Here is a 25,824-nt window from a genome sequence, read left to right as displayed (position 1 = left end):
GGCTGTGCCATAGGTCAGATATATGCTTAACTTTTTAAGAATCTGCCAGATTCTTTGCCAAAGTGGTTGTACCATTTACATTCCCCATCAGCAGTGTAGGAGAATTCTAATTGCTTCCCACTCATCCAGCCTTGGTAAGTAGGATCAGACATTTTAATCTTCAGTACTCTAGTAGATATGTAGTGGTTAACTCATTTAATTATTATTTGCATTTCCCTTGAGATAAGTCCTGGGTGTTCATTGGAAGGACTGATGTTGAAGCTGAAACTCCAATACTTTGGCCACCTGATGCGAAGAGCTGACTCATTGGAAAAGACCTTGATGCTGGGAAAGATTGAGGGCAGGAGGAGAAGGGAACGACAGAGGATGAGATGGTTGGATGGCATCACCGACTCAATGGACATGAGTTTGGGTGAACCCCAGGAGTTGGTGATGGACAGGGAGGCCTGGCGAGCTGCAGTTCATGTGGTTGCAAAGAGTCGGACACGACTGAGCGACTGAACTGAACTGTCACTTAATATGTTCAGCACCTTTTCATATGATTCTTTCTCATATGTGTATCTTCTCAGGTGATGTATTTGTTCAGTTCTTCTGCCCATTTTTTAAAATTAATTTTCATTGAAGTATAGTTGTTTGCCAATTTTTTTTGAAAGAAAAATCAGTTACATTTTTAAGCATCAGAGTTTAGTGTATAGTTTATTAAGTACGTCTGTCACAAGTGGCTTAAATAAATGCGGTTAGTATTTGGGATGTAACATTTTTTAATGAGTAGAGAATTATAGGACTATTAGGACAAATCTCCCTGTCATGAGATTTGTGACCCACTCATTTATCAGCAGCCCCTCAGATATGCAGATGACACCACCCTTATGGCAGAAAGTGAAGAGGAACTAAAAAGCCTCTTGTTGAAAGAGGAGAATGAAAAAGTTGGCTTAAAGCTCAACATTCAGAAAACTAAGATCATGGCATCTGGTCCCATCACTTCATGGCAAATAGATGGGGAAACAGTGGAAACAGTGTCAGACTTTATTTTTATGGGCTCCAAAATCACTGCAGTTGGTGACTGCAGCCATGAGATTAAAAGACACTTACTCCTTGGAAGGAAAGTTATATGCAGCCTAGACAGCATATTCAAAAGCAGAGACATTACTTTGCCATCAAAGGTCCATCTAGTCAAAGCTATGGTTTTTCCAGTGGTCATGTATGGATGTTAGAGTTGGACTGTGAAGAAAGCTGGGCACCGAAGAATTGATGCTTTTGAACTGTGGTGTTGGAGAAGACTCTTGAGAGTCCCTTGGACTGCAAGGAGATCCAACCAGTCCATTCTAAAGGAAATCAGTCCTGAATATTCACTGGAAGGACTGATGCTGAAGCTGAAGCTCCAATACTTTGGCCACCTGATGCGAAGAACTGACTCATTGGAAAAGACCCTGATGCTGGGAGGGATTGGGGGCAGGAGGAGAAGGGGACGACAGAGGATGAGATGGCTGGATGGCATCACCGACTCGATGGGCATGAGTTTGAGTGAACTCCGGGAGTTGGTGATGGACAGGGAGGCCTGGCGTGCTGCCATTCATGGGGTCGCAAAGAGTCGGACATGACTGAGTGACTGAACTGAACTGAACTGAACTGAACATGGTATTCTTCTGTCATGTTAAGACAAGAAGAGGCATAAACTTTCTGTTGCCCAATTTTAATTGGATTATTTTTCTTACTGAGTTTATATTCTGGATCTTAGTCCTTTATAAAAAAGATGTGTGATTTGCACACACTTTTTCCCAGTCTATCATGTCATTCTCTTACCTTGTCTAACAGCATAAGCTTATAGTTTTGGAGTCCAGATTACCAGTTTCTCCTTCTGTAGGTCATGTCCAAAGTCACAGACATTTTCTTTTGTTTTCCCCTGGAAATCTTATACTTTTAATGTTTAAACCTATGATCCGTTTTAAATTAATTTTCCTATATGTTGTAAGGTATGGGTGGTAGTTCATTTTTTAATATAAGGATATTCATTTATTTCAGCACCATGTATTAAAAGATTATCCCTTCTCCACCAAATTGCCTTTGTACCTTTGTCAAGTCAGTTGGCTGTACATAAGAGTCTATTTCTGGATTCTCTATTCTGTTCAGTACCTCTGTTTGTCTGTCTTTATGCTGGTAGTATGCCCGGTATTTTGGTCATCTGATGTGAACCACCGACTCACTGGAAAAGTCCTTGATGCTCAGAAAGATTGAGGGCAGAAGGAGAAGAGGGCATTAGAGGATGAGATGGCAGGATGGCATCACCAATACAATGGACATGAACTTTGGCAAGCTTCAGCAGATGTTGAAGGACAGGAAGGTCTGGCATGCTGCAGTCCATGAGGTCACACAGAGTTGGACATGACTGGGCGACTGAACAACAGCAATATTCTCTTAATTACTATAGCTTTATAATGTTGAAATCAGCTAGTTAGTCCTCCTGCTTTATTTTTCTTTTTCAAAGTGATTCTGATTGTTCTAGGTCCCTTAGCTTTCCATACAAATTTTAGAATGAGATGTTCAATTTCCACCAAAAAGAGAAATGCTGGAATTTTGATTGTCATCATGATGAATTAAAAGACCCATTTGTGGAGAATTGATATCTTAACAATATTGAGTCTTTTGGCCCATGAATAGATATATCTCTATTTTTAAATTTCTCTCAGCAGTATTTTGTGGCTTTTAATGTATAGGTCTTGCATATCTTCTGTCAGACTTAAGTATAAACATTTAATACAGTTGATGCTGTTGTAAGTAGTGTTTAAATTTTTTTCATTTTCCGATTGTTTAGTCCTAAACAAATACAGAAATAAGATTTGATTTTTATATAGTAATCTTGTGTCTTGCAGCCTAGCTGATCTCACTTATTAGTTCTAGTGACTTTGTAGATTTCTTTGGATTTTCTATACAGACTATTGTGTGATGTCTAAGTAAAGACAGTTTTACTTCTTCCTTTCCAGGCTAGATCCCTTTGATTTTTCTTGTTTCATGGCACTGTAGGCTGAGAACTTAAAAAGTGCAGTGTTGACCAGAGCAAGGTGACTGTTTTTCATCATTAAATAATGTTAGCTGACAGATGTTTAGAAGATGTCATCAGGTTGAGGGTTCTCCCTTCTGTTTGCTGAGACTGCTTACAGGGATGAATGTCGAATTTTGTCAGAGTTTCCTGCAGCTTTTGAGATGATCCCCTAGATTTTTTTTTGTCTTAATATACTCAAGTTCATTTATTTTTTTTCTTCTAATGATTGTCAATCAATATTACATTCTTTGGATAAGCCCCTCTGTATCATAATTCCTTACCCTTTTTATATATTGGTGGATTTTTGTACTGTCTTTGGTTTAACGCTGGTCTCATAAAGTCAGGTGGGAAGTTTTCCTTGCTTTTCAGTTTTCTGGATGAATCTGTGTACGTTGGATTTAGGTCTTTCTTAAACGTTTGGTAGAATTCATCAGTGAAGCCCAGAATGTTCTCTCTGTGGTTTTAAACTACAAATTCACTTGCCTTAGTAGATTTGGGACTATTCAGGTTATCCATTTCTTCTTGAGTGGGCTTTGGTAATTTTTATCTTTCAAGGAATTTTTCCATTTCATCTGTCATATTTATTGGCATCAAACTATTCATGATATCCCTTATTCTTCTTAATACCTGTGGTGCTCCTTCCACCTACCCCTACCTCAGTTATTCTGAATAGAAGTGTATCCATTTGATTAACGTTTTTAAAGAACTTGCTTTTGATTTAATTTATCTATTTTTTGTCTATTTCATTGATTTCTACTCTGATCCTTATTATTTCTGTTTTTTCCTTTGAATTTCATATGCTCCTTGTTTCTTGTTTCTGCTTTTACTTTTTTACTGAGGAGAAACATATAGAGCACAAATCATAAGCGTGAACTTGCACATGCTGAACACGCCTACATAATGAGCACCCAGATCAAGCATCGACACATCTTCAGCTCCAGAAGCCTCTTTCAAGGGCCCTCCCCCAACCCAAGGGACCACTGCCTCTTTACCAGCTGAGTTGTATATATAAACGGAATCATACAGTATATCTCTTGTGTCTGACTTCTTTCACCCAATGTTGTATGAGATTCGTCTATGTTGTTTAAATAACAGCAATTTACTTAGTTTCATTTCTGTGTAGTATTTGTAATGTGACTGTATCATAATTTTTCCTTCTGTTGACAGACCTTGGGAACTTTCTGGCTTGAGTCTTTTTGTAAATGATGCTCCTATAAACATGCAGGGTCGTGGAACAGATGTGTGCTTAGTGTTAGTAGATAATAGTTTTCCTGAGTGGTTGTGCCAGTTATGCTCCCGCTACCAGAAGATCAGAGTGCATGAGGGCTTCAGGCAGGGTGTACACAATATGTGTTCCAGACACCATCGTGCTGTCCAGTGTTTGTTGAACAGCTGAGTGAGTGAATACACAAGCACACAGCTGAAAGGAGAGGCAGTTCTCACTGGGGTTGGCTCAGCTCTAATCAGATACCATGTGGGCCCAAAACTAGCCAAATACAAGAAACAGCTCCTTCCTTAAGTAACACACAGCCTATGAGGTGGGTTTAAAACCATGCTCCAGTGGGGTTTATAGGGTCTGTGTTCAGTACAGAACTTGTGTCTGGGAGGTGAGAAACACGGTAGCCCTCAGGCAGGACTTGAAGGCCTTCGTCCCTTGGCCTGTAGAATGCCCAGAGACCATTTGGGCAAAGGCCTGGAGGAGTGTTGTGTGGAGAAAACTATGGCATGGTGAGCTGGGGTGAGCATGGGTTTCTTACCAGCTGTGTACATGGGGCTAAGCTCTTAGCCTTGTGAGCCTCAGTCTTCTTATCTCTTAAAAGGGCTTAGCCTCACAGGGCTTTTAGCTGCATCATGAGCTTTGTGCCCAATACCTGGTGTAATTTTTAAGATGGAAGCTGAGGTTATTGATTAGATTGGTAGTTTTTTTTTTTAAACATAGTCATTTAATGCTATAAATATTCTCCTAAGTCCTTGCCATAATGGCATCCTACCAATTCTCATACTCATTTCATTTTCATGTAGTTAAAAATACTTCGTTTCACTTTTGGTTTCTTCTTTGATGTGTTGGTTAGTTGCCAGACATTTAGGGATTTTCTAGAAATCTTTCCATTATTGATTTCTTATTTAATTTCCTGTGGTCAAAACAAATCTTTGTATGGCCGGAATCCTTCTGGAGTGTGTTTCATTAACCCAGAGTATGGTCTGTCTGGGTAAATGTTCCATGTGTCCTTGTAAAGAATGAATGTGCTGCTGCTGTTGGGCGGGAGACTCTAGACATGCCAGTTAGGTCAGGCTAGTTAATTGTGCTGTTCATGTCTACTGTGTCCTTATTGATGTCCTGTCTACTTGTCCTATGAAATATTGAGAGGAATAATGAGAGTTGGGTGTTGAACTCTCTCAAATATAATTTTGGATTTGTCTTATTTTTGTTTGTAGTTCTACCAGTTTTTTATTCATATATTTTGAAGCTCTGTTATTAAGTGCATAAATGTTTAGAATTGTAAGGTTCTCTTTGTGACTTAGACTAATTATTATGAAATGGTCCTCTTTGTCTCTGGTGATATTCTTTGCATTGAAAAATATATAAAAGATATATAAAATACCTACTCTATCTGATATTAATAGAGACATTCCAGCTTTCTTTTGAGATGTGTTAGTGTGCTTTATCTTCTTCCATGCTTTAACTTAAAACAACTGTAACAATTTATTAGTATAATTCAGTTTACCGCACAATTCACTCAAAATGTACAATTCATTGGCTTTTAGTATATTCAGAGTTGTGCATTTGTCTCCTCAACTAATTTTAGAATATTTTCATTAGCCCCAAAAGATACCCCTTTAACTGTCACCCCCTCCAACCTCCCAACTCCACTCCCTGTCATGGGCAACCATTCATATGCTTTCGATCTCTAGATTTGCCTGTTTTGGATATTTCATATGCATGGAATCATACAATATGTGGCCCTTTGCGACTTGCTCTTTTCACATAGCAGAATATTTTCAAGGTTCATGTATGTTGTTCCATGTGTCAGTAACTCATTTCTTTTTATTACCAAATAATACTCCATTGTATATGTAGACCAGTTTTATTTATCCCTTCCTCAGTTGGTGGCCATTTGGTTTTTTTCTGCTTACTGCTATTATGAAGATTTGTGTACAAGTTTTTGTGTGAATGTATATTATCATTTTTCTTGAGTCTGTACCTAGGAGTGAAATTGCAGAATCATATGGTGATTCTATGTTTAACTCTCTGAGGATCTACCAGGCTGTTTTCCACAATACCATTTTATATTCCACTAGCAGTGGGTTCAGTTTTTCCATACCTTCACCAGCACTTGTTATTTTCCTTTTAAAAAAAATTTTGATTATACCCATCCTAGTGGGTGTGAGGCGCTATCTTATTGTGATTTTGACTTTCCTTTTCGTATCTACTGATGGTGAGTGCCTTTTAATAAGCTGATTGGCCATTTTTAAAAATCTTTGGAGACATGTATTCAGGTCCATTGTCCATTTTTTAAATTGATTTGTTTATCTTTTTATTGTTGAGTTATAGGAGTTCTTTATATGTTCTGGATACTAGACGCTTACCAAATACAAAAATTTGAAAATATTTTCTACTATTGTGTAGGTTGTCTTTTCATGTGATAGTATGCTTTGATACACAAATTTTAGAATTTTGATGAAGTACAGTTTGTCTGTTTTTTTCTTAATGTTACTTGTGCTTTTGGTGCCACAAGGAAGATCCCATTGGCAACAAGGTCATGAGGATTTACCCACATTTTCTTTTGAGAGTTGTAGTTTTAGGTCTTCCATTTAGATCTCTCATCTATTTTGAGTTAATTGTTATATATGATGTAAGAAAGGGATTCAACTTCATTCTTTTGCATGTGGGTTTCTATCGGTTCTAGCACAATTTATTGAAAACCTCTTCCTTTTTTTCTTTTTTTGCCCCCCTAATTACTTGTTTATTTGCTTAGCTGCACCAGGACTCAGTTGAGGCATGCAGAATCTTCAGTCTTTGTTGTGGCATGCAGGATCTTTAGTTGTGGCATGCGAACTGGTAGTTGGGGTTGCCACCCAGGATGTGGCAGGTCCTGCCTAGACACGGATTTGTGCTTTGGTCTTTCCCTGGGACAAGGATGGAGGAAGTAGAGGACAGCAACAGAAATCAGAGAGAGAGCTGAGCTGACTTGATTTAAAAAGGAACCTGTGTTTTCACAGAGCAAGTTGTCAGTGACTGGGAGCAGGTGAACAAGGCCCACTCTTGGGAGGGAGAGCAGTTACCCTGACCTGACCCTACCCTACTTTATTCAGATAGAGAATCAAGTTGCTTTCTACATTTTTATTTTTTATATTACAAATAGTCCTGCTCATATACATATGAGCTTTGCTCATATTCATAGCTTTGTATGTTTTCCCAATTGTTTTCTTAGACTGGATTTCTAGACTTCATATTAAATAATAAATTAATGAAAATGTTTGTATTTCTCTCAAGAAATAAAGGCATCATTTTCCTTGCTCTTTAATAGCCCTCTCTCTTTTGTTTTCCTTCTGTGAGCCAGGAGCCCTGTAAAGAGACAGGGTCTCCCCCTCAGAGGTCTGCGTGGGGTGGCCAGTGAAGAGGGGCTCCCTGGGGAGGATGCACACTAGAGGCCTGTGTGGGCCGTGTCCTGGCTACTGTGATGACGCAGGGTGGGAGGGAAAGAAAAGCAAAGGTGCTCGCTTGGGGCTGTGACACCTGGATGAACAGGGCATGATGGTGCGTCCAAGCTGGCCGGGACCTGGGGCATGGACTTGGGCAGACCAGCACCAGTTCTGGTTGTACTTGCTCGTGGGGGCTCCTCCCTGAACCACTGCAAGATCCTTTGCTCTTAGAGCCCAAAGCCCTTGCTGGGTCTGGGGATGGTGGGTCCTCTCCCCTAGGGTATTTTCAGCTCTGTGCCCAGGTCCTGGGCAGGTGGGCAGGGTCTCCCAATTAGGACACACGTGGGGATCAGTTGGCACAAGCTTCACTTGTACCGGGCTTGGGCTCTCACCTTCTCAGGCCTCCCCTGGTACAGGTGTCTTCCAGGATGAGTGAATCAGGATCAATCAAGGGAAGGGCACTGCCTGAACCTTGGTTTCCATATCTGGGGGAGAACCTCAGACCCACCCTAGTGCTGGGGGCTTCCCTGCCGGGACCCAGGACAGGGGTCTGTTTGCTGATGGGGGCCACACTGGCAGAGACAGTGGCTGGGGCCTCCTATCCCTGCCTTGTCCCAGTTCCTCCAGCCGCTCCCACCATCCTGTCCTACCAGGGCTCCTCATTAGCCCCACCCCCAGATTTTCTGTAACTTCATAGCTCTCATATCGCACTTAGGTATCTTGCTTCTCCTGTGGGAAAAGTCCCCCCACTTTCCCCTGTGTGTCTGGCCACAGGATTGCCTCCAGGCTCTCTCTCAAGAGCATCTCATCCTCTACAGGCATTTGGACAGGCCCACACGAACCATAAGAAGGTGGCTGCAGATGGCGAGAGCCGAGAGGAGAGTCTGATCCAGGAGTCAGCTTCCAAGGAGCAGTACTATGTACGCAAGGTGCTAGAGCTGCAGACAGAGCTGAAGCAGCTGCGCAATGTGCTTGCCAACACGCAGTCGGAGAATGAGCGTCTGGCCTCAGTGGCTCAGGAGCTGAAGGAGGTAACCAGTGAAACTGGGGCAGTTTGCTTGACTCTAGGTGGGTGGTGGGAAAACAAGTAAGTGCTCCCTGGGTCGGGGTGGGGGGGCGGTCAGGGCCACCCACAGATTGTTTTACCCCAACTTCATGTGGTCCATGGTGGTTCAGAAAGGTCTGGGGATGGCAGAGTCCCATCTCTGCATTTGGGGTGATGTGAGTCGTGGGTTCCTCATGTGAGCAGTGTAATTATAGTGTCTACCTGCCAGCTTGGGACAATAAAGTCAGAGGGAGGCCACTACAAACAGCTCCGAGGGTCAGTTTGGCCCCTAACAGGGGCCTGGCCGTCAGAGGCCTGGGCAGGTGGAGGGGAGGGCAGCCAGGACCCTCTGAGAGAGGTGGGAGGCTGGGCCAGTGTTCCCAAGATGGGGTGGGGCGGCAGCAGCAGGGGAGCAGGCATGACCAGACGTCTACCTGAGCTGTAGTCCTGGCCGTGGCTTTAGGGTACCTTACTGTCAGAATCCCCAAGTTCTCATCAGGAAGGGCCTTGTTAGCCTCTGTTCTCCATAGGGGTGGGGAGGGGTTGACCAGAACAGCAGATGGTTCTGAGTGGTGGTCAGCTCTGAGGTTGACACCTCAGATGGGATGGTATATGGCAATCAGGGTTCCACAGGGGTGGGAGGGACACTGGCAAGGTTTGGGACAGAGCCCAGGAACTGGCAGCAGTGGGAAGTGGTCATCCATCCTGGTTTGGGATCAGAGGTCACCAAGACTTGTGGGCTGGGGAGGAACTTGGCTTGAATCCAGGAGAAGTGCATGATCTCATATCTTCACACAGGAGCTCTCTGGTTAGGGTGGGGAGAAGGGACTATCAGAGCTGTAGATTTGACCACCTAAGGGGGAGGCCAGCCTCATGGCCAGCTAAGAGCCCTTTTCCAAAAGAGTCAGTGCAGATGCTCTCCCCAGCCCAGACTCATTCTGCAGCTTCCCTCTTCCTCAGAGGAGTGGCAGGGGACTTGCTGACTACTGGCTTTGGCGCCAGGAAATGAACTAAGCCAGTCCCACATGCTGCTATTGAAGAACAGGTCTGGTGGGGTCAGGTTTCCTGCCGTTCCTGTTAGTGCTTCTGGAGGAAGCCTTCGACTCCCCACCCCCATACATCCTCAGTACATTTTCTCCTGAGGCCCTGCCTGTGTGCCCCTGATCACTGTCAGACAGGCACTATGGAGCCATGCCAGGTTCTTGGTTGGAGTGGAGGCTGTCTGTCACCGCCTACTCAGACTAGAGCCCTGGTCAGTGTCCCCACCATTGCTGGCTCTGCCTGTGCTCTGCTGCCATCCCTCTCCAGTTATTCTTCTGCTCGTCCTGGCCCTGCCACTTTTGCCTGAGCTGCTGTGCGGAGCTCCTCTGGGGCTATGCCCTGGAGGCCCGCTCCTACAGGAGGCCTGTACTGAGGCTGAGGAGCCTAGATCCTGAGAGCTCAACACTGAGCGCTGCCCCTGAGGCGCACCAGCCTGTACCTGTCTTGGTGTGATCCAGGCAAGCAGGCTCTGCACAGTCTCCACAGGAAATGCCCCTTCCACACGCAGGCCTTTCCTTGCTGGTGCCTGCTCCTGCTGCTGTCCAGTTCAGTGACTGATGGGCCAGCTGTGCTGTGCCCTCTGACCCACCCCCATCCTTCCACCCTGTGATGTCTGGCTTAGGGGTTCATCCCATGCCCAGCTCTCCAGGAGGAACTCGAGGCCTCCGTCATGTGACACGTATGGCAAACATGCTCAACGTGTGGGACAGTTCCAGCTACTCTGTGACTTGTCTTTTGGGTGACCCTGTGGGCATCCAGTTATTTCCTTCATCTCACAGGTTGGGAGATCAAGGTGAAGAAGGTTTGACTGCACACCCAGGGTCACTGGGTCCTGACCTCTGCACTGTGTGTGAATGGGCCCTGCCAGCTTCTGCCCTGGGACATGCCCCGAGGGCCCATTTTGCACATAGAGAAGCAGAGAGAGACCCAAGGATCAGACCGAGCTGACTGATGACAGAGTCAAGTCTTTTGCACATTCCTCAGATTTGCCTTGGGAAGGGGTTGAGACGGGTGGTGAGGGCTGCCTTGAGAAGCAGAACTGTGAGTTGAGGAGGGGGTGGGCATCATCAGCCCAGGGGGTGACCACTTTAGGTAAAATTACCATCCCAGTGGACCCTGGCCTTGCTCTCCTGGTGGACTCTGCATGTATCAGGCCCTTCACAGGCCTAAGAGTGAGTGGCAAAGATGTGCCAGGAGAAATCATATCTGTTACCATCTCCTTTGTCCTGGCTAGGAGCCAGAAATACTTGTTTCTTTCTATGGTGGCATCTGGGCCCCTAGGAACGGCTGAAAGGAAGCCAGGGTTTTGGCCACAAGCTGAAGTGGTGGGTGCTAGATCAGGAGCAGCAGCCCCAGGCACTAGGGGGCTCTCCACTGTGGTGTGGACAGGCCTGTACAGAAGGACACCTATGCTCCAGATCCAGGGGATTGAGTGGAGAATGTCACGTTGGCAGTCCAGAGTCAAGAGAAATGGCCCTGGGTTTGTAGAGAAAGCAGCAAAGGTAAGGGGTAAAGTCAGGGGTGAGCCCTGCAGCTGAGGAGGAGCTGGAGGGGGTACCCAGATGAGTCCTGAGGGAATGGACTCCATAAGGAAATGGAAATTCCTCTCAGGGAGCAGAGCTGGATCCAGCTGGTTCAGATGCGGCATCCAGCAGCCCCCTAGGAGGTCAGATTGGTGAGGGAGGGCCTACAGGGGGTGCTAAGATGGTACCCCGCATACTATCTGGTTTATACCCTATTGGACCAAGGCCTCCTGTGTCCCTGGTCGCTGTGCATCATCAAGGCTGCTCTTGTCAGGCTCACCTGAGAAAAGGTGCTTCTCTCAATCAAACCCCACAATGGCCAGTGGGAGCTTGTTTGAGCCCTTGGTAGTTGGGTGTGTGCCAGGCAAAGGTTCCCCTGAGGGCAGCGGCAGTGCCCTCACCTGCCAGGCCAGCTTGTAACCTGGGTGCACCTCGCTTTGTTGTCCAGAAGCTCTCCTGCAGACCTGTAAGGGCCCATACTTCCTTTGTCAGCTCCGCTGCTATGACAGGAGGCTGTGTTCCAGTTCTGAGTTGAGAAGGTGGAATCTGCCCAGGCCGTGGGGGAAGCTAAGCTGACCCGAGTTTCTTCACCGCAGCCTGGAGGGCTTTCTAGGTTTGTTAGTCCTGATGTGCAAACCTGTGGGGAGCTGGTGAGGTTTAGACCCTCCTCTTGGCTTCCACTCTGTTGGGTGGTCACGTGAAATCAAGCCGCACATGTTTGAGCACCTCCCCAAGCAGCGTGACTTAGCAGGGAAAGAGGGAGGAGTAGCAGAGAATTCTGGCAGAGGAGTGAGCGTGCGCCCACTAGTGCATTCACAGAGGGCGAGAAGGCAGCTGGAAGCACTGGGACAGGGGCTTGGGCAAGGCTAGGGGCTCATAGCCACAGCACGCCAAGAGCAGTGGGAGCCAGCGTTTACGCAGGGGAAAGACAAGATGAGAGAGCAAAAGCTAATTGTTGTGGGAGCCTGTCCCATCTGACTGGAGGCAGGAAGACCAGTTAGGTAGACTGGTTAGCTGTGGCCAGCCTGTGTGGCCTGCAGCAGAGTGGGTTGGTGCTGCGGATGGAAGCACAGGGGCCACAGCTTCTCCAGTTACCATCCCTTCCATTCTCAGAGGGGAGACAAGGCCCTGGGAGGTGAGCCGAGGTATGGCTACCCCTCGAGGGCATTCGCTTTCCTGAGCACCTCACACAGCGCCTCCATGTGGAGGCAAGGCTGAGTCACTGCTTCCTCAGCGCTGCCTCCCACACGGGCCCCTCAGCCCTACCCCTGCCTGAGCCAGTCTGAGCCTCTTCACTGCAGATTCCCTGCTGCTTCTCCAGGTGTGGTTCTGTCTGGGTGACAGCACACTTGCAGTACAGATGTTTGGTGGCCCCAGGAGCATACGTGCCAAGTGAGTGAAGTCACCTGTCTGGGACTGCCCCTTGGCAGCTTTCCGGTGGGGGCAGCCACAGCACCCTCCCATGAGAGGTGGGTCACCTGGCACAGTATTGACAGCGCTGGGGGCTCCTCTTCCACTTCACTTAGCTCTGTGCCGGTGCTCTGGGCTCCCCCTGTGTCTTCAGGGTTCATCCTCCCATGCCCGACCCCAGCTTTCAGTGGGATAAGACCAAAACCTGTGTTTATTTCTTGTGACCACTGTGACAGATGACCACAAACTGCGGGCTGAAGACAGCAGAAAATCAAGGCCTCAGCAGGGGCGGCTGCTTCTGGAGGCTGTGCGGGAGAGTCCCTCCCGTGCCTCTGGCAGTCTCTGGGAATCTTTGCCTCCGTCTTCCTGTGACCTTCTCCCTGGGTGTCTCCAACTCTCCATCTTGGAAGGACACCAGCCCTTGGATTTGTGCTGACTCTAATCCCCTATTACCTCGTCTTAACTTGGGTATATCTGCAAAGACCGTATTTCCAAGTCAGATCCCATTCACCCCTTCCAGGGCTTATCACTTCAGCATATCTTTTGAGGGAACACAGTTAAAACCCATAACATTCTACCCTCTGGCCTTCAGAATTCATATATTTTCCATGTGAAATATATTCGTCTCATTCCCAGAAGTCTTAGCCCATTCCAGCATCAACTCTTCAAATCCCTTATCACATCTCAAATTCACTAAATTAGGAAAGGCTGACACTTTGAGATGGTCCATCCTGGGGTGAAATTCCTCCCTGTGCAAATTATGTGCTTCCAGAATACAATGTTAGGATAGGCAAAGGAGAGTTACTCTCATTCCAGAAGGGAGAAAAGGAAAGAATAAAGGGGCTGCAGGTCCCAGAAAGTAAGAAGCCCCACATTTCAAGACCTGAGAACAGTCTTTGTTGGCCCCCTCCTCTGACTTCTGGAACCCAGGGAGCAGTGGGCCTGCTGGCCTCCCAGCCGGGTGGCTGAGATGTAAGCCATACCCTTGGTGCTGTCTCCAGAAAAATGCTTTCTCAATTTTTTGCAATAAGGACAAGCTGAGCATTTTCCAAATCTTCAAGTTCTAGTTCTGTTTTGCTTACAATTATTTCTTCGGTTTCTGTCTCCTCTCCCACTTTGCTATAAGCAACAAGGAGAAACCAGGCTGTACTTCTAACCTTCTGCTTCAGAATCTCCCAGGCTGTTCATCCATCTTCCTTGCTTACTAATTCTGCTTTCCACGCAGCACTGGAATACAGCTCAGCTGGGTTTTCTGCCGTGTTACAGCAAGCCTTTCTGCCATTCCTCATTCCCTTCTAAGGCCTTTCTGGGAGCACCACTGGCATCCACATCTCTCCTAGTGTTATTTCACGATAGTCCATGCATTCCCTGAGACAATGGAATCTTTCTCTATGACTCTTCTCTGACCCTCACCAGAGTCACCTGAAACAATTACTTTTTTTTTTTACCAATAGTCTCAAGGCAGTCTGGCCTTTTCCTATCCTGCTCTCTAAGCTCTTCCAGCCTGTGGCCATCCCCAACTCCATGGCCACTTCCACATTTTCAGGTATTTGTTACAGCGGCGTCTTTTTCCTGGTATTAAACCTAAATTTGTATATTTGGTTTTGGGGGCCATCATAGTAGATTGCCACAAGCAACAAGATTTTATTCTCTTAAATTTACTGTATCTGAAATAAAGGTGCTATCAGGACCATGTTCCACGTGGAACCTCTCCAGCTTCTGGGTGGCAGCAACCTGCAGACCCTTGTCTTGTGTTCACATTGCTCCAGGCTCTGCCTCTGCCATCACCTCCTTCTGCAGGCTCTGCAGGTCTGACAGGACTGGGGCATTACTCCCATGTCCACCCTGGCCTTCCTTGGGGCCACAGGCTTTTCCTGGGGATTGGGCTGCGACCTCCTGGCTAAATGTCTTGCCCGTTCCTCTGGGGAACGATACAGACCAGCTTTGGAGCACTCCTGTGCAGGGTGGTGCTCCCTCCCTGTGCCTGAGCTCCAGCCGCACTCTGATGGGGCTCTGCAGTGTAGAGTGCTGACTTCTCTGCAGTCCAGATTCCCAGACCTGACTTCAGTATAGCACCTCTCGTTGCCTCATCAGGGCCTCCCTCAGCAGCAGCCAACACCAGCTGGCAATGTGTGTGCTGTACGTGGGCAACTTTAGGGAGCCTCAGTGAACAACACAGAGCCTAGAACAGCGCCCAGCACAGACAGTACTCAGTAGTGAAGGAATGGGTCATGCCCCTAGGGTTGCCAGAGCAGTGCCAGTATGGAGACAGAGTCAGTGAAAGGTTTTTTGAGCCATGCAGAGAGACCACACGTTGTCCAGGTTCATTTCTGTGAACGCCAAGAAAAGGCAGATTCACAGACTGAAAGCATAATGGTGGTTGCTGATTGGTGTGTGGTTTCTTTCTAGGGTAATGAAAATATTCTAGAATAGGTAATGGTGCACAACTATGAATAAACTATAACCTCAGAATTGTACACTGTCAGTGGGTGAACTTTATGGGACGTGAATCATATCTCAATAAAAAGCAAAAATGGTTCTCCTGTGCAGGCAGACTGTGCTAGGGTGCAGCTCAGCAGAGGCTTCTGGTACAGCCTGGGCACACAGGTTCTGGGGTGCAGAGGGCTTCGACTAAGCAGTCAAGCTGGCCCGTGGTCTTGTCTCTCCCTCTGTCCTTTTTCTGTCCACTTTAGGACCACTTGTTTCATTGAGGAGAGCTGTTAAGTTTTAAGTAAAGTCCATTTACATTTTTCATTGACCAACAGCTCCCACTTGCTGCCCCTGTTTCACCATCTTAACTCCTGTGCCTTGCCATACTGAGTGGGCAGTTTTTTTTTTTTAATTGGAGCATAATTGCTTTACAGTGCTGTGCTGGTCTCTGCTGTATAAAAACATGAATCAGTCATAATTATATGTATATATCCCCTTCCTGGTGAGCCTCCCTCCCCATCCCACTCCTCTAGGTTGTCACAGAGCCCCAGGCTGGGCTCCTTGTGATACACAGCAGCTTCCCCACCAGTTTCCTGTTTACACATGATATTGTATGTATGTCAATGCTTCTTTCTCAATTTGTCTTACCCTGTATTTCCCCTGCTGTGTCCATGAGTCTGTTCTCTGCATCAGCATCTCCATTTCTTCTCTGTAAATAGGTTCATCATTATTATTTTTCTAGATTCCGTGTATATGTACTAATATACAATATTTGTTTTTCTCTTTCTGACTGACTTCACTCTGTAACAGGTTCTAGGCTCCTCTGCCTCTCTACAACTGACCCAAATGTGTTCCTTTTTATGGCCAAGTAATATTCCATTGCATATATATGTACCACATCTTTTCTCTTCGTTCATCTGTTGATGGACATCTAGGTTTCTTCCATGTCCTGGCTGTTATAAATAGTGCTGCAGTGATCATTGGGGTACATGTGTCTTTTTGAATTGTGTTTTTCTCAGAGTATATGCCCAGTAGTGGGATTGCTGGGTCATAGGGTAGTTTTATTCCTAGTTAGGAAATCTCCACACTGTTCTCCATAGTGGCTGCATCAGTTTACATTCCCAGCAGTGCAGTAGGGTTCCTTTTTCTCCACATCCTCTCCAGCATTTATTGTTTGTAGTTTTTCTGATGATGGCCATTCTAATTGGTATGAGGTGATATACATCATTATAGTTGTCATTTGCATTTCTCTAATGATAAGCAGTGTTCAACTTCTTTTCATTATTGGCCATCAGCAGGGAGATCAAACCAGTCAATCTTAAAGGAAATCAATCCTGATTATTCATTGGAAGGACTGATGCTGAAGCTGAAGCTCCAATACTTTGGCCACCTGATGCAAAGAGCCAACTTATTGGGAAAGACCCTGATGCTGGGAAAAACTGATGGAAAAAGAAGAAGAGGGGGCAGCAGAGGATGAGATGGTCAGATAGCATCACTCTCAAGGATACTGTGAAGGACAGGGGAGCCTGGCGTGCTGCAGTTCATGGGATTGCAAGAAGTCGGACAAAACTTGGCAACTGAACAACTTGGAGAATGTCTTTTTTTGAGAAATGTCTATTTAAGTCTTCTGCCCATTTTTTTGATTGGGCTCTTTGTTTTTCTGATATTGAGCTGTATGAGCTGCCTGTATATTTTAGACATTGATCCTTTGTCAGTTGCTTTTAAGTTTATTTAGGTCCTATCCGTTTACTTTTGTTTCTGTTTCCATTACTCTAGGAGGTGGGTCAAAGAGGATCTTGCTGTGATTTATGTCAAAGATTATACTGCCTATGTTTTCCTCTGAGAGCTTTATAGTTTCTGGCCTTATATTTAAGTCTTTAATCCATTTTGAACTTATTTTTGTGTATGGTGTTAGGAAGTGTTCTCATTTTACTCTTTTACATGTAGCTGTCCAGTTTTCCCAGCACCACTTACCGAAGAGGCTGTCTTTCCTCCATTGTATAGTCTTGCCTCCTTTGTCAAGGATAAGGTGCCCATAAGTGCATGGGTTAATCTCTGGGCTTTCAACCTGTTCCATTGGCCTATATTTCTTGTTTTCTATATATGGAAATATATTTCTATATTTCTGTCTTGATGATTGTAGGTTTGTAGTATAGTCTGAGGTCAGGAAGATTGATTTCTCCAGCTCCATTCTTCTTTCTCAAGATTGCTTTGGCTGTTTGGGGTCTTTTGTGTTTCCATACAAATTGTGAATTTTTTTGTCCTAGTTCAGTGAAAAATACCATTGGTAGTTTGACAGGGACTGTATTGAATCTGTATATTGCTTTGGGTAGTATAGTCGTTTTCATAATATTGATTCTTCCAATCCAAGAACATAGTGTATCTCTCCGCTATTTGTGTGGTCTTTAATTTCTTTCCTCAGTGTCTTATCGTTTTCTGCATTACAGGTCTTATGTCTCTTTGATTAGCTCTAGTAATTTTCTGGTAGCATCCTTCAGATTTTCTGTGTGTGGTATCGTGATCATGTCATCTGCAAACAGGGAGAGTTTTACTTCTTTTCCAATCTGGATACCTTTTATTTCTTTTTCTTCTCTGATATCCAAAGCACAATTCTTATATATCAATCATTGAGTTAACGAGGACTCTCTAGAGAAGCAGATGGATAGAGGTATGTGTTTTGCAGGGTGCTGGGTTGGGGGGTGGAAGGCAGAAATTTATTGTAGGGAATTGGCTCACTCAGTTGTGGTGGCTGGCAGATCCAAAATCTGCAGGTTATGCCATCTGGCTGGAGACCCAGGAAAGAGCTGATGTCGCAGCTTCAGTCTGAAGGCTATCTTTTTTTTTTTTTTTTTTTTTAAAGGCCTTCGACTGATTGGATCCACATTTTTACTCAGTGGGTCTGTGAGTTTAAATGTTAATCTCATCTGAAAATATACCTTAATGGTGACACCTAGACTGGTGTTTGACCAAATATCTGGAGGCCAGGGCCTAGATAAGCTGACATTAAAATTAATCGTAATAATCAGTTGGGTGGTAAGCAAGGGAAATGGCCAGAGTCAAGGTGTATGTAGAATTTTGTTAGGAAGCAAGTAAATATGTTTCCTCAGGTTACCGCTCACACTGTGTTATTTTGTTTATTTTTGCCTCTCAGGAGTTTTGCTTTCCTGACAAGCCTTGCATTTCACCAATCAGTAATTTCAGTTCACTTCAGTTGCTTAGTCGTGTCCGACTCTTTGCAACCCCATGGACTGCAGCATGCAAGCCTTCCCTGTCCATCACCACTTCCCAGAGTTTACTCAAACTCATGTCCATTGAGTCGGTGATGCCATCCAACCATCTCATCCTCTGTTGTCCCCTTCTCCTCCTGCCTTCAATCTTTCCCAGCATCAGGGTTTTTTCAAGTGAGTCAGTTCTTCGCATCAGGTGGCCAAAGTATTGGAGTTTCAGCTTCAACATCAATCCTTCCCATATATATTCAGGACTGATTTCCTTTAGGATGGACTGGTTGGATCTCCTTGCAGTCCAAGGGACTCTCAAGAGTCTTCTCCAACACCACAGTTAAAAAGCATCAATTCTTCAGGCTCTGCTTTCCTTATAGTCGAACTCTCACATCCATACATGACTACTGGAAAAACCATAGCCTAGACTAGACAGACCTTTGTTGGCAAAGTAATGTCTCTGGTTTTTAATTGCTGTCTACATTGGTCATAACTTTTCTTCCAAGGAGTAAGTATCTTTTAATTTTATGGCTGCAGTCACCATCTGCAGTGATTTTGGAGCCCAAAAAAATAAAGTCTGACACTGTTTCCACTGTTTCCCCATGTATTTCCCATGAAGTGATGGGACCAGATGCTATGATCTTAGTTTTCTGAATGTTGAGCTTTAAGCCAACTTTTTCACTCTCCTTTTTCACTTTCATCAAGAAGCTCTTTAGTTCTTTGCTTTCTGCCATAAAGGTGGTGTCATCTGCATATCTGAAGTTTATTGATCTTTCTCTTGGCAATCTTGATTCCAGCTTGTGCTTCCTCCTGCCCAGCATTTCTCATGATGTACTCTGCATGTAAATTAAATAAGCAGGGTGACAATATTCAGCCTTGACGTACTCCTTTTCCTGTTTGGAACCAGTCTGTTGTTCCATGTCCAGTTCCAACTTGCTTCCTGACCTGCATATAGATTTCTCAAGAGGCAGGTCAGGAGGTCTGGTATTCCCATCTCTTTCAGAATTTTCCACAGTTTGTGATGATCCACACAGTCAGAGGCTTTGGCATAGTCAATAAAGCAGAAATAGATGTTTTTCTGGAACTCTCTTGCTTTTTCCATGATCCAGCAGATGTTGGCAATTTGATCTCTGGTTCTTTTGCCTTTTCTAAATCTAGCTTGAACATCTGGAAGTTCACGGTTCACGTACTGTTGAAGCCTGGCTTGGAGAATTTTGAGCATTGTCTTACTAGCGTGTGAGATGAGTGCAGTTGTGTGGTAGTTTGAGCATTCTTTCGCATTACCTTTCTTTGGGATTGGAATGAAATTGACCTTTTCCAGTCCTGTGGCCACTGCTGAGTTTTCCAAACTAGCTGGCATATTGAGTGCAGCACTTTCACAGCATCATCTTTCAGGATTTGGAATAGCTTAACTGGAATTCCATCACCTCTACTAGTTTTGTTTGTAGTGATACTTCCCTAAGGCCCACTTGACTTCACATTCCAGGATGTCTGGCTCTAAGTGAGTGATTATACATTCGTGATTATTTGAGTCATGAAGATCTTTTTTGTATAGTTCTTCTGTGTACTCTTGCCACCTCTTAATATCTTCTGCTTCTGTTAGGTCTATACCTAACATACCATTTCTGTCCTTTAGAGGGCATCTTTGCATGAAATGTTCCCTTGGTAGCTCTAATTTTCTTGAAGAGATCTCTAGTCTTTCCCATTCTATTGTTTTCCTCTGTTTCTTTGCGCTAATCACTGAGGAAGGTTTTCTTACCTCTCCTTGCTATTCTTTGGAACTCTGCATTCAAATGGATATACCTTTCCTTTTCTCCTTTGCTTTTCGCTTCTCTTTTATTCACTGCTATTTGTAAGGCCTCCTCAGACGCCAGCGCTGCACAGCCGCTGCTCCGCCTGCACCCCATGTCATCTGTTGGGTGCCTCCTTGGCTCACTTAATGAGGGGACTGCATTGGTCCATTTGCTGCAGATTTTGGTAGTAAGCATTTGTCAGGAGTACTTGATATATGTGATAACTCATTCCCCTTTTTGTTGTGTTCTTCTTTTCTTATTGGTCCTATTTCACTTTATCAGTCCAACATTGCTTTTCCATGTGTACCTATGTGGAATCATAGAATCTTGTCTGCAAAGTGTATGCATCAATGTGATCACAAGAAACCTCAGCACCAGCAGAGATGCTGCTGTGTTGGGAGAGAAGGACAGAGTGAGCTCTGGGGCCCAGTGGGTGATGGTGCTTCTAGCGAAGGGGGTGGGCATTAGATCTTTGCAGGTATCTAGGGGAGGCTGCTTAGAATGTTGGGACCGAGAATGTGAGGAGAGATGGAGAGTTTGCCTCAGAGACGATTCTGCCTCCAGGGGCACCAACCTTGAGTCAAGGCAGTTTCTGTGGTTACAGCAGGTATGGGGGCTGCAGCTAAACATCCTACAGTGTATACAATGACTCCAGAATGTTGGCCAAGGGACCCAGGTCCTGGCCCTTGGCACAGAGTAGTAGCTGGTTGAGAATCCCCCACAGTCTTGATTGCACAATTCATGCCAGGTCTGCACTTGGCTCTCTCCGTGCATGTTTGAATCCCCTAGACAACTTGGAGGCAGGGACTTTTTTAATAGAATTATTGAGATAATTCATATCCCTTACAAATCACCCATTTGAAAATATGCTGTTAGTGGATTTTAGTATATTTACAGATTCATGCACCATCCCAAATCAATTTTAGAATATTTCATCACTCCAGGAAGAAACCCCATTAACAGTCATTCTCCTTCCCATCTTCCCCTTGCCCCCAGCAACCACTGATCTGCTTTTTCAGTCTCTCTGGGTTTGCTTATTCTTAATATTTCATATAAGTGAAGTCATAAGGTACGTGAACACTAACACCTCTTCTTTTACTCCTGTTGTTTTCAAGGTCCATTTGTGTTACAGCATGTGTAGTAACATCCAGTTGTATAGATATACCATATATTGTTTATCTCTTCAGTTGGTGAACATTTGGGTTGTTTCTGCCTTTGCTGTTATGAATAGTGTCTGAACATTCACTCACAAGGTTTTGTGTGGACATGTGTTTTCCTTTCTTTGGAGTGCCTGCTGAGGCCCACTGCTAGGTCAGCTTTAACCCTGTGCTGAACTGTTGAGCATCTGCAGACTGTTTCCACAGCATTGCACCAGTGCATGCTACCAGCAGCACGTGACAGAGGAACTACTTTAGACCCCATTTGACATATGAAGAAACCAGGGGTCAGAGCTGCTGAGACCCTGTGCTGTTCACCCCCATACCACACAGCTCACGGCCCCAGCTCCTTGTTAGGTGGCTACATTGGACACCACGGCAAGCCTGGGATTCCAAGTGCTGGCTGTGTGGCTACCATGGTGGGCCTGGCTGCACCGAGCTCCTTCTGCCTTAGGAGTGGTGAGACCAACTAGAGCAGGCTTCTCACATCCACCTTCCTCCTGGCAGATCAATCAGAACGTAGAGATTCAACGTGGCCGCCTGCGGGATGACATCAAGGAGTACAAGTTCCGGGAGGCACGCCTGCTGCAGGACTACTCGGAGTTGGAGGAGGAAAATATCAGCCTGCAGAAGCAGGTGTCTGTGCTGAGGCAGAATCAGGCAAGTATCTGGGCTGCACAGGTGGGACAGGTAGATTAGCTCTGGGCCACAGCCAGGCCTAACCCTCACTTTGCTGTCTCCATGGTCAGAAGACATTCCCTCCCTCCTTCTGCACTCAGGCTGAGGGTTATATGCCACTGTGGTTCGAGGGTGTGGCAGCAGAGCCCAGCCCCTTCAAGACCAGAAAAACAAAGCCTCCGGCTGTATTGTTGGCTGGCAATTGGATTAACCAAGGTGTTCCAGCCAGCAAAAATTGGAGGAAAATGGAGGTGATGAAGATGTGATACCAAAAGACCCCAGAGGCTGGGTGTCTGGCTCCATCTCATTTCAGGTGCCAACAGGAGACCAGAGATGTCCGTATGCATCTGGAACCCTAGAGCTATCAGTGTACCCACTCCTCCCACTGTATCATGTTTTCTAGACTCCTTTGAACCCCATATGGTCCTGGACTTTGGGGTGAAGTCTAGTGACCCTTGAGTAGTGTGGAGATGTCCAGGCTGTCATATGATGTTCTCAAGGAACATAAAAATGGGTGGGACGAGTAGGAACACTTCCACCTGGGACAGGTCAGGGACAGGAGGTCTCCTCTCCCCCCCTGTGACAGGATGGGGACAGAAGGGTCACCTCCACCTGTGAGAGGACAAGAGGGTCACTTCTACCTGGGACAAGACACCCAGGCCCTTCAAGGCCTGCCCTTGTCACCTAGCTGTCCAAGAACCACAGCTGCACAGGTTGGGGACTAGGGGGACCTTTATCCCAGAAATCCCCAAACTGGGGACCCGGGTATTTAAATCCAGCATAAGGAAGTATGGGCCCATATGTTTACACTGGTAGTAGAACTTCTGACCCTTGGAGCCAGAGGAAGTGGATCTCCTCCCAGGAACACAGGCACCAGAGCTCCTCCTCTGGCTGCTCGGCAGACCCTCTGTGACGCTGTGCTCATCTGTGGGTCAGGCATCCTGAGGAGTGGGAAACCAGACCATTAATGGCACATGGAGTCTGGCCTCTCCCTGGGGTTCCCCTACTCTAGACCTCACTCCACAGAGACCCTAATCGACCTGCCTCTGAGGGGTTTACGCCTCATTTCTTGCACAAATATTGCAGAATAATACCAGTTTGTTTTTAAGTTGCTCATAGACCCTGAGTACCCACACCAGGCATTGGTTTCTGTCAGTTCTCTCCTTGTCCACCGGCACATACTGTCCCGGCATGCACAGCTCTGGACTCCGCCTCCCCACTGGTACCCGGCCTTTCTCAGGCAGGGTGGTGTGTGCAGTGCGGGCACATCCCACTCCAGTGGGAGCTGTAGTTCCTTCACTTTGAAATGTGATTAGAAGTGATGGTCACATTGCACATCTAGATACGTATTTTTTGTATCTTAAAAGTATTTAATCAACTCTTAGTGATAATGAAGAAGTTTTGTAGAATTTAAAGTCAGTATATACTTGGTAGCATTTTAAGTGACCTAACAAATTGGCAGTGTGGGTGTGTCCTGAATTCCACCAGAGGGCACCTCTGGTGCTGAGCAAGTCGCATGCTTTTTTGCACTGCTCATGAGTGCACACGTGTCCCAGGCGCGGGCTCAGCATTTCCTGTGTGCACCTCATGCCTGCAACCCTCTGAGTATCCATGTTCTCCCAGTTGTTCAGTCACCACGATGGTGCTTCTTCCCCATCCCACGGGGATAGAAGAGTGTTGACCTCTCTTTTACAGGTGGAGTTTGAGGGCCTCAAACATGAGATCAAGCGTTTGGAGGAGGAGACTGAATACCTCAACAGCCAGCTGGAGGACGCCATTCGGCTCAAGGAGATCTCGGAGCGGCAGCTGGAGGAGGCTCTGGAGACGCTGAAGACGGAGCGGGAGCAGAAGAACAGCCTGCGCAAGGAGCTGTCGCACTACATGAGTATCAACGACTCCCTCTACACCAGCCACCTGCACGTCTCCTTGGACGGCCTCAAGCTTGGTGACGACGCCGAGGCCCTGGCCAATGGCTTCGAGCATGGTGGCCTGGGCAAGGTGCCGCTGGACAACAAGACCTCCACGCCCACCAAGGACGGTCTCACCCCACCCCCTCCCAGCCTCGTTTCTGACCTGCTCAGTGAGCTCAACATCTCTGAGATCCAGAAGCTTAAGCAGCAGCTAATGCAGGTGAGCAGGTGGATGGTGCTGGGACCCCACCCCTTCGGGTTTGTGCCGCAGCCCTGGGCCTTGGGCCCATGTGCGCCATCCCCACCTCCACTGCTGTCCTTGATGGTGTTGGCCAGACCTGCTGTTCACCAGGATAGTGCTTGCCTGACACTTTGTGAATTTTTTAAATGCTATGCAGTCCTTTACTTACATTTCTTCTACGTAGGTAATTCTGTATTGTTACCTAAGTGGAACTGCAGCATTATAGGTGGAAGGTGCCCAGAGAAATAGTTTTCTGGTTATGAGCTTGGGCACCACCAGAAGTTTAACATCTCTCTGAGGTCTCCACATATGGTTTCCCATGCTGTGTCCGTTAGACACGTCAGGGTTTCCTGCCCCAACAGAACAGAACCCCAGGGTCTGCATCACAGCCTCTTGGTTTGCTGCATGTCTCTAAGGAGGGACTCACTTGGCCCCACAAACAGCTGGGCAGGGGGAGGAGCCATCATGGCCCCACACATGACACCTCGACCCAGATTTATCAGAGAGAGCTCAGCAGGGTGATGAATGTGGCATGGACAGGGTCTTCACTGGGACTGACCAGGGGTTCTCTGAGGGCAGAGACTCCTGTGGGCTGTTGACGGTCCCTTTCTCTGCCTTTGCAGGTGGAGAGGGAGAAGGTGGGCTTGCTGGCAACACTGCAGGACACACAGAAGCAGCTGGAGCAGGCGCGAGGGGCCCTGTCCGAGCAGCACGCGGAGGTGAGCCGCCTCACGGAGAACCTGAGTGCTCTGCGGCGCCTGCAGGCCAGCAAGGAGCGGCGGACCGCGCTGGACAGCGAGAAGGAGCGGGACAGCCACGAAGACGGTGACTACTATGAGGTGGACATCAACGGGCCCGAGATCTTGGCCTGCAAGTACCGTGTGGCCGTGGCAGAGGCAGGCGACCTCCGGGAGCAGCTGAAGGCCCTGCGCAGTGCACATGAGGCCAGCGAGGCCCAGCACGCCGAGGAGAAGGGCCGGCACGAGGCTGAGAACCAGGCGCTGACTGAGAAGGTCTCCCTTTTGGAGAAAGCCAGCTGCCAGGACCGTGAGCTCCTGGCGCGGCTGCAGACAGAGCTGAAGAAGGTGAGCGATGTTGCTGGTGAGACACAAGGCAGCTTGAGCGTGGCCCAGGATGAGCTGGTGACCTTCAGCGAGGAACTGGCCAATCTCTACCACCACGTGTGCATGTGCAACAATGAGACACCCACGCGTGTGGTGCTAGACTACTACCGTGAGGGCCCAGCTGGCACCGGCAGCTGCAGCCCGGAGACCCGTGAGCGCCGCTCACCTGTCCTGCCCAAGGGCCCACCACCCGCAGAGGGTAGGGCCAGGGACAGCAGCCCCTCGCCTGGCTCCTCTCTGCCCTCACCCCTGAGTGACCCACGCCGAGAGCCCATGAACATCTACAATCTGATTGCCATCATCCGTGATCAGATCAGGCACCTGCAGGCAGCCGTGGACCGCACCACAGAGCTGTCACGGCAGCGCCTGGCCTCCCAGGAGCTGGGCCCAGCTGCAGACAAGGACCGGGAGGCACTCATGGAGGAGATCCTGAAGCTGAAGTCGCTGCTCAGCACCAAGCGGGAGCAGATCACCACACTGCGCATGGTGCTCAAGGCCAATAAGCAGGTGTGCATGGCGCTCGGGTCCAGCAGGGGGTGGGTAGGTGGGTGGGGGCTTTCTCAGCCTCCC

At 47.0% G+C, this 25,824-nt stretch overlaps 1 protein-coding gene across 2 annotated transcripts in view; it reads left to right on the top strand.

Moving 5' to 3' along the window:
* BICD2 (BICD cargo adaptor 2) overlaps positions 1 to 25,824 on the top strand; it is a 55,776-nt gene that overhangs the window by 23,831 nt on the left and 6,121 nt on the right. For both annotated transcript variants that reach the window (XM_055579065.1, XM_055579066.1), the window contains exons 2-5: positions 8,503 to 8,715; positions 21,809 to 21,961; positions 23,675 to 24,109; positions 24,754 to 25,761. In XM_055579065.1, the coding sequence (XP_055435040.1) occupies positions 8,503 to 8,715; positions 21,809 to 21,961; positions 23,675 to 24,109; positions 24,754 to 25,761 (1,809 nt within the window). The remainder of the gene's footprint in view (positions 1 to 8,502; positions 8,716 to 21,808; positions 21,962 to 23,674; positions 24,110 to 24,753; positions 25,762 to 25,824) is intronic.

This window comes from Bubalus kerabau, chromosome 4 (assembly GCF_029407905.1).
Source record: "Bubalus kerabau isolate K-KA32 ecotype Philippines breed swamp buffalo chromosome 4, PCC_UOA_SB_1v2, whole genome shotgun sequence".
NCBI classification, from domain to species: Eukaryota; Metazoa; Chordata; class Mammalia; order Artiodactyla; family Bovidae; genus Bubalus; species Bubalus kerabau.
This window is presented reverse-complemented; position numbering and strand designations above follow the sequence as displayed.